General features: G+C 39.7%; 1 protein-coding gene across 1 annotated transcript in view; it reads left to right on the forward strand.

The window, feature by feature from the left end:
* The window catches only part of LOC146755841 (cytosolic carboxypeptidase 4-like), a 49,898-nt gene extending 41,294 nt beyond the window's left edge, over positions 1–8,604 (forward strand). The window contains exons 2-4 of the mRNA XM_085525285.1: positions 597–726; positions 5,085–5,216; positions 8,359–8,604. Of these exons, the coding sequence (XP_085381411.1) occupies positions 597–726; positions 5,085–5,216; positions 8,359–8,589 (493 nt within the window). The 3' untranslated portion in view covers positions 8,590–8,604. The remainder of the gene's footprint in view (positions 1–596; positions 727–5,084; positions 5,217–8,358) is intronic.
* The last annotated feature ends 286 nt before the right edge of the window (positions 8,605–8,890 follow it).

Raw genomic sequence — 8,890 nt, forward strand, 5'->3', positions numbered from 1 at the left:
TCCAGTCTTTGCAGTGAATCTAGGTAATTGTTCCACATAATGATGTAGCATGCATCAAGATCTTCTTGATGTGCTTCAGATAGCTACATTTCTCATGAGCGGAGGAGCTTAAATGAGATATCCAGCTCATCTCATTTAAGTGCATACATATTTCAGGCTGGTCGAAGAGATTCAAGCACCTGTCTTCAATTAGAATGAGTAGGAGTTGGATGTACTTATTTGCTGTGGAGGTTTTGAGAAGCCTTTGCTGTGCACGTAAGCTGGGTGAGTTTTGTAGATAGCGCAGAATTTAGAGCGTTTCCGAAGGTAATTTTGTTTGTAAGTGGTCCTGATTGTGTATGTACTTAAGTAAAGGAAAATCTGCATTTATTTTCAGGGCTGTAACTGTCTGAATTCTGGAAGGAAAGGGGATGATAAAATCTGCATGGTGGTACGCACCTCTGAAATGTACCGACTGTTGATTCATTCCAACCCAGTGTTAAAAGTCTTTGATCTGTGTTTTAATTGGCATTCCCCATCTTTGTGCCAGGTCTTGCCAGAATCAGGAACTCTTTGGAATCAACTTTTGTTTGTGATGTGTTGCTTTGTGATTTCAGCCACCGTTGTTCCTTGAGTGGAGATGATCTGAACAGGCAGTGGCTGACTCCCAGTTCTCAGCTCCATCCAACAATTTACCACACCAAAGGTCTTCTGTATTATCTGCGCAGCATCAACCGGGCCCCTGTGGTGAGTAACTCCCTGTATCTTCTATGGGTTATTGCACGCAGATGGATTATTGCAGTTGTGTCAACAGCCCTGTTTTATGGTTAGAGATGTGGAAAGCATACTATACCGCTATACTTTCATCATTGTGGGGTGTTTTTGAAAGTCTTGGGTTATCTACTGAATCTTCTAACCAACTCCAAACTTCAGAGTCTTCGTGCACCTGCAGAGTGAATACAAATTCCTTACAGCTCCTTAGTATCCTCAAAGTACTTCAGCTAAACTAGATATTGTTAGTAAGTTATTGTTATCTTTCTGGCAATGACAGGAGAAATTCTGTGAAGACATAGTCTGAATGGATCATGCAAAAGCCCAAACTGGAGCAATCTGTGCAATCAGAGAAACACAAGTTAGCTTTCAAAATGGTTGAACTTTTCTGCTGCTTCAGTGAGAAGAAAATGACTTTTTGGGGGAACTACCGGAAGTTCATGAGGGGTGATACTACTGGCATATGTCTGGGATCTGTCCCCATCTGTTCGGTCTTGATGCCCAACAGAATGAATAGTTCTGAGACCTCAGGATAAAAAAAAAACACTGATGGTTTCAAATGTTGATGAACAGAATGGAAGTGGATGGAACAGCAAGTTGGCTTCTTATAGCCCCAGTTAGGCAGGAAATGTCCTAAGATGCACTGTTCACTCTGGTCTTGATGAGAAAATCCTCAGACAAGGTGAAAATGTCTGTGAGTTTCTTTAAGTGAATATTTGTGGAAATATGCTATTTTTGGCCTAAATGACAGCCCTGACATCGAGCTCTGCACTCCAAGGAATCTACTGGAAGTTCAGCTTGTATCTGAGAGTTTATTCCACCTACATTTTCTTTGGGTTTTGAGCTACATCTGATCAGTTTTGTTTTATTGTGCTAATCGTATTGGGCCTTTTTAATTTAAATTTATCATAACCATCCCTGTCACATCCAGATGCATGAAGTTGAACATGCGCCCAGTGGAAGTTTTCATCTTGCTGAGTGAAGTAAGACTATTGATCGTATCATGTCTCTCACTCACAGGCAGTATGTCAGATGTGGTAAACTGATTTTTTCTTTGCCTTTGAAGAGTACATTGATTTTGGTTTATACATGCTCGCAAATGTCTTTTCCCAACTCCAGAAGAAGCTGGATTTCTTCTGCCCTGCACTCACTGCCAAGATGCCATGAAGGCAATTTCACTGATAGCCAAATGATTTCTGTGGAGTGAATTAGTTTAATTTATCTTGGGGATGCGCAAGCAGTTTCTTCAAAGGAAAGGAAAGCTTCTTGAAAGTGAAAAGGAAATAACTTTAAAGTTAGCGGCCTTTCAAACCAAACCCATTTTAATTGGTAACTTCAGCCATAGAAAACAGCCATCTAAGTGCTTTATTTGTTTATTTATTTTTGCTTCTCTTGTTGGTTTTGGAAACCCTAGTAAAAGAAGGGGCTGGATACGCTGTAGTATTGCAACTCTCCACTGAGGGTGGTTTCTTTTCAACTGAGAGCAGCGGGAGTATCAGAGAGCTAAGCTTGCGAGCAGCTAGGACTGAAGGGGAAAGAGATGTTGCTTTTTCCCCTTGAGCATTCGTGGTGAGGAAATGTGCAGTTTGTGAATTACAGTTGACAGTGCACTTGCAGGATGCAACAGGAAAAGTGTAGCTCTTACAGAGGGATCAAGCTGCAGCAAAGAGCAAGTTACTTTTGGAGGGGACAGGAAGATGCTGTTAGGGACCAGGAGACACAAAGCGGTGTTTGCTTTTTGAGATATTCTATCAAGGTTGGAAACAGAATCTGACTGCAAGTACATAGCTTTTTGTGAGCAAAGCATCCTAAACGTGTCTACCTCAGCAGTCTGAGATTGGGTCCTCTCACGAAGCTACTAAGGAAAAAAAAGAGTATTTGCATCCATTTTCTGTCTTGCTTTTCCTTTGTTTTAAAAGCTTCCTGATTCTGTGAGTCATGAGGGGGATTGTTTTTGAGTTTGAAAGCAGTCCTTACCTTTGTGGTGCTCAGTGCTGGCACATTACTTTAAATAGATAAAAATTTGCATGTGTGTCTTGAGTCATACCCCAGTGAACACCAGACTTGGAATTTGACTGTGTGTTGGTGTCACAGCTGTACAAGAAGGATAGAGAGAAAAAAGGGGTGGGTAGGTCTCAAGTTTACCTTGTGGTTGCCCAGGCTTAACCCAAGGAAAGTTCTTCATTGGGTGCTGCAACTATAAAATACAGTTTTGTCTTGGCTGAGTGGTGAGGCTTGAGCTACTCTGTAGAATAAAAATAGAGCAGAAGAATGCATTGTAAAAACAAAAACAAAACGATTTGTCATAAACATTGAGAATAACTGCAGTGCTCAGTAAAATTAATTAAAATGTAGGTATATATGATACACAAATGGAATGGAAACATTTCCAGTAGTGTTGACTTCTCTGCTGTGGAGGTGGGTGGCAGTCATGGATTCATCCCATGGCATGAAATAGTGGTGTTACAGAGCCTGGCTTTTACAATGCTTTACTAATATGGAAGGCTTGTTCCAGACTTGTCACTTAAGGATTCACTCTTGAGATGCAGAATTATGGACCTCCTGCTTATCAGGCAGCACAGCTATCTGAGCAGCTGATCATCCCTGTGTGGTTTCTGATAAGTAATCTTTTAGGTAATAATATATGCATCTTGCATGTTAGTAATTCTGTAAATTGGCAGGTAATTGATACCTGGTTGAGCTGGGATCTCTGCCTCAAAATAGAACCACAGCTATAAAACCTTCTTTGATATTCATAGGAGTAAATTCTAGTTGGTACCTGTGGTTAAACTAATCTATGACTGTATTGCTGGAAGCATAGATGGAACGCTAACTGGAAAAATGCCTGTCATTAAAAGAACCAATAAATGCAGCTGTTTAGAAGGGGGCTTTATGGGATAATTCCCTGTTTTTCAGGCAGTTGCTTGAAGTGTAGGACTGCATAAGCCCCATGTGTTGGACTGGGTGATCCTTTTACAGGTCCTGTCCAACTCAGGATGTTCTGTGGCTATAGCAGTCCTGTTAACTAGGACTTGTGGGATGAATCTGCGTGTGAGTGTCTTAGCATCTCCAATCAACGTGCAGCTTGTCAGAGCAGCTGGAGGAATTTAAATGCTCAGTTCCTTAGGTAATTAAACTTCCTGACTGGCTGCAGCTAAACTGAGTTACTGTATAACTACTAAACAAGCATACTAGGGTAAAACTTGCCTTAACAGTTGGTGGAAGAAGTTGATCTATTCCATCTGTTTCTCTCCTCCTGTCTATGTTTATATAAGAATATGTATCTTTCTTCCTCATCTTTTTAATTGATCCACAGTGCTTCCCTACCTTATGACACCTGTCCCTTTGTCTCTGATAGATGCCTCAGAAAACTATTTAAATGATATCACGATGTTCCTTTCTAATCGGCAATGAATATTGCCTTAAAACAAACCAATTTCTTCTCTTTAGAAATCCTTGTCTTTTCACTGCTGGATTTCTGAATGTTTCTGATAAAGACATGGAGAATATATGTAACAGCAGTGTCTATATTGACTTCATATTCCGGAGGGCAATGAGATTGATTATTATTTAACACTTGGGTCAATATTTTCCTCTTGGGTCATTAAATCGTGATTTTCATTTTTATCAAAGTTGATATGTGCCTATGAAGGCAATCAAAACTTCCATTAAAACCTGGAATGTACCTTGTACCTAGTTTATATGATGGCTGACATGAGAGATGGATTAAATAGATACATTACGTTGTGTGGAATCAGATTATTTGTCTGACAAAGATAATGTCCCGTGCTTTATGTCCAGGAATTCATGTAAGTATCTGACCACATACAATACATTTTTACACAACTGCACAATTACATTTTCCTAAACATTGTGTAGCACAGTTTTTGTGTTTAAAGAAGCCAAGGTGATTAATTGCTGGCAAAAGGTGCAGTTTTAAAATCTCCTGAGGCTAATGCTAGAGTTGAGAAGTCAGAGGAGCCCAACAAATTGCTCCGTTGTATCATAAGTTACCATGAACTCTCAGGTTCCTCGGTTGGCATGGAATCTTGCACAGATGTCATGTTTATTTCTGCTGTGGACAGAAATGCACCGGTGTTGACACTGGATTCATGAGATCATGTCAGTTCCAATAGGTAAAACGAGGTACGACTGACTAACAAAGTTTGACACTGATTATAGGCTTGGCCCAGAGCTCTGCTCTGAGTTTGTCTGAAGAGCACTGACAAAGGTGTAATTCCTCACATACAATCCTCTAGTATTTATAGTGTCTGTTGTGAAGAACCACAAAGCTTACTTCAGTATTACAGATTTTGCCTTTCTTTCCTCCCTAGGTGTTCTGTGACTACCATGGACACTCCCAGAAAAAGAATGTGTTCCTCTATGGTTGCAGTATCAAAGAGACCTTGTGGCAAGCAGGTTGCGTGGTCGACACAGCAGTTATCACAGAAGATGTTGGCTACAGGGTAGGTCTGCTTTGTTCCTTTCTACAGTTGTTGGCATATATGTGCACCTACATCCCTCTTTAAGATGAGGTCAGATCACAAGTTCTGTTGGTAGGTGCAAACTTGTCTTGCAGCAGAGGAGTAGAGATCCAGAAAAGTTTAAATGATTCCTACTATCTTCATGCACCAGATATCTGCGAGAATATTGTCAATAGGTGGATCTCTAATTCATTTCATTAAGATGCTGTTTTGTTGTCACTGCCGCTGACTAATAGAAATGTTGTATTTTTGTGTTTTATAAGTTCCAAGTATACATGTGCTTCTCTCACCCTCAACTCACGAGAAGTCCCCGTGGAAACACTTGTTTCACAAGGAAAAGCAGGAAGGGTGCTTACAGTCAGAACATCGCTTGTTGTATTTGAAATCAGTGGGCTTGAAAAGGCTGAGGATAGTTCACTGTTACACAAACAGAATTCAAATGCTGCTTTCAGCATCTGGTGCCTGTCTTGAATCTGCAATGAAGAAACCAAGAGCAAGCCTCCAAGGGTGTCCAAGAATCTGCAGTGGCCTAGATGAAAGGCTTTGTGATTGCAAAATATGGGAAGTTTCTCTCCTTCCTCCCATGAGTAATTGGGGACGATCCTGCTCTCCATGTATTTACTTCCCAAAAACATGAGCAAAATACCTCAAGAAAATTGTGATTTTTGAACAGCCTTTGCTGTAGCCCTTGATTCGTGGGAGAAAGAGGCATTGTTACTTCCTAATACTTGGCCTCAGATGACATGCGTAGCATTGACATTGGAAAACCCAACTTCAGGATTTCTCCTTTTAATCACCATTCCAGGCCCCTTTGACAGTAATCTCTGAAGGGACCTCAGTAAAGAATCCTAATTCCATTCTGACCAAATGGGAACGGAGGTTTATGGACATGGGCAGCACCCCCGTTTTTGTGCATGCTAAATCCAGCTGTATGAGAGACAGGGAGCATGGTTAAAGTAATGTGTTGTCATAAAAGAATCCTTTGAAAAGATGCGTTTTCACCCTCCCAGAAATACAATTGAAAGGTAATTAATGAGAAAAGCAGAGGGGAAAGAACTATTAGTGTGAAATCCAGTGAAAGCTGGTAAAATGAAAGGAATATTAAATTCAGATTTGATAATGCTTCTAAATGAGTCCTGACTACAGAGACATTACTGTTACCTGCCAGCGTTTTTATTTAATCAAATATAGAAGACTGATTATGCATATAATTTCAATTGTTTTAAAAACTAAACTGGATTAGAGATCTGATTATGGTACTTCATAGCATATATTTACAAAAATCTGTGTGCTGTTTCAGATAAGGACAGAATGAAAACTATCTGAACCTTCACACACAGTTTAGCTGGATCTCATGATTGTGTTCAGGATTATAATTGTTTGGGTGACTGTGCTTTATTTTTAACCCAGCTCCAGGAAAACCTGGATGTGTTGCTCGGAATCATAATATTTTGCAGCAAATTGTACTTTGAGGGCAATTCAGAAGCAGTGGATGTTTAGTTCAGAGCAAGTAATCAATTTTAAAGATTCCTCTGTTCGGTATTCTCCCAGGAAAAGGAATGCTGTAGTTCTTAATAGCACACTGTAGATCTTGACTTAAGAGTTAGGCTCATGCTGGTCTCAGGTTTGAAATGTAATCTCTCACTTTGTTCCAGTTATCTGTTCACAAGGTTTTTTTCTGCTGATGAATGGACCTTATAGATCTTTATGTCTGTACCTTACAGAACTGGTAGGGTCCATTCATAGCTATAGATTGGATATGCTGAAAATAACATTTACTTTCTTATTACAGAGGTATGTATGATTATGATGTTTGCAGTGGATATTGCAGAACAGTTTAGGCCAAAGATTTTATCTTCTGCGTCAGTCATCCTTTAAGAGAAGACCAGCTATTAAATGTTATTTTCTCAATTTTGATGAAACCAAGCAGTCCTGTACAGAACTGTGATGTAAAGCTCAACAGAGTGGAACTAGAATTGCTTAGAATCAATCAGTTTCACTGATTGTTATTGGAAAGTGAAATTAGCTGGTTGGCTTTCACTGCCCAAACTGAATGAAATTTGAGGGTCAATGCCATTAGCAATGAGCAGAAACTCCTTCTGTATGATTCCATTCCATTCAGAAGTTTAAGAAAGCTGTCATCAAAGAAATAATGAACGTTCTTATTTTACAAGCTCTTCACTGGATGGTCTTTGGGCATGTACTGGGATGCAAGCACAAAGGTTTATATGCACATATGTGCTTTTGTATGTAAATGCCCAATTTCTACACCGAGTACACCTAGTGTTAAGGTATCTAGTATATACTTTTACAGTTAGCATGAAGAAGTGTTGCATCCACACTGATAGAAATATTTGATAGCGCTGTGTATTAGCAGTGTTTATAGGCTGCTGTTGAGAAAAATGATTTCTAGAATAAGAAAATCACTCAGAGCTAAGAGGTAATTTTACTGAATTTTCATATTTACTCTTTATTGCCGCTTTCTATACAGAGTGCATTCAATGTACCATTTGATCCCAGATGAGAATAGTTTGGTTTATTTCACAATGCAAGATAGTTAAATGCTAAGCTCTATTTTCCTATAATTATCTGTGACCTTCAGTGGGATTATGCATTCCCCTTCTTTGCTGTGTGCTGTGTTCAAACAAAATTCCTCCTATAGCTGAATCCCTTGTCAAATTGTGAGGAGGAGCTGGAAAGGAAAGAATGGAAACATTGTGTGCTGAGCTATGACTGCAGCCCTCTAGGCAGAACAGGAAAATGTAGTTAATGTTGAAGCAGCTTAAAAAATAAAGCTTCATAAGTGACTTCAGCAGTCCAGAACTATAGGATGTGCAAAGACATCATTTTGGATGGGATGTACCAAATGTACTTACAGCATTTTTGTCTGTGACTGGGGACAAAAAAACAAACAAACACAACAAAACATTAGAATATGAAGATTTCACTTGGGATGAAGATGAGTCCAGTTTGGCACTAACTGGAACTATCACAGTGACAGTTTCTACAGGTAGCTTTGGTGATACGCGCTTTAAACAGCATAGGCCTCTTGTAGATGTATTTGTGATATAAATGCATGTACATCTGTTTGATTCATTTTCTCATTGCTGATACTTTCTTATAGACTCTTCCTAAAATCCTGGACAAAGTGGCCCCTGCATTTGTCATGAACAGCTGCAGCTTCCTTGTAGAAAAGTCCCGCGAGTCAACAGCCCGGGTGGTGGTATGGCAAGAAATGGGTGTGCTGAGGAGCTACACCATGGAGAGCACGTACTGCGGCTGCAGCCATGGTCTCTACAAAGTAAGTACCTCTTCCAAAGAACTACATGGCACACTCCTTCTAATGTGTGTCTAATGAGCTTGGGAGAATAGAGAGTGCTGTTTTTATGCTGTTTGGTATTGCCAGCTTCCTTCTATAATATAAGTGTAGCCATTCTACTGAGTTTCTTCTCAGTTAAATCCTTCCACGATCCTTCACTTTTAATCTTCCATGCCAGGGAAGTAGGTTCCTTGCTACGAGGTTTCATTTGACAGTGAAATAAAAAGAAATTCCAGTCTAATGCCAAAAATATTGAGCTGAATGAAGGAGTGTTTTTGAGATGATACAGACTGTGTCTTTATAATGGTATTCACAGTAGATCTGAGGTAATTAACAT

This window comes from Coturnix japonica, chromosome 30, assembly GCF_054131305.1.
Source record: "Coturnix japonica strain WE chromosome 30, WE-NBRP24, whole genome shotgun sequence".
NCBI classification, from domain to species: domain Eukaryota; kingdom Metazoa; phylum Chordata; class Aves; order Galliformes; family Phasianidae; genus Coturnix; species Coturnix japonica.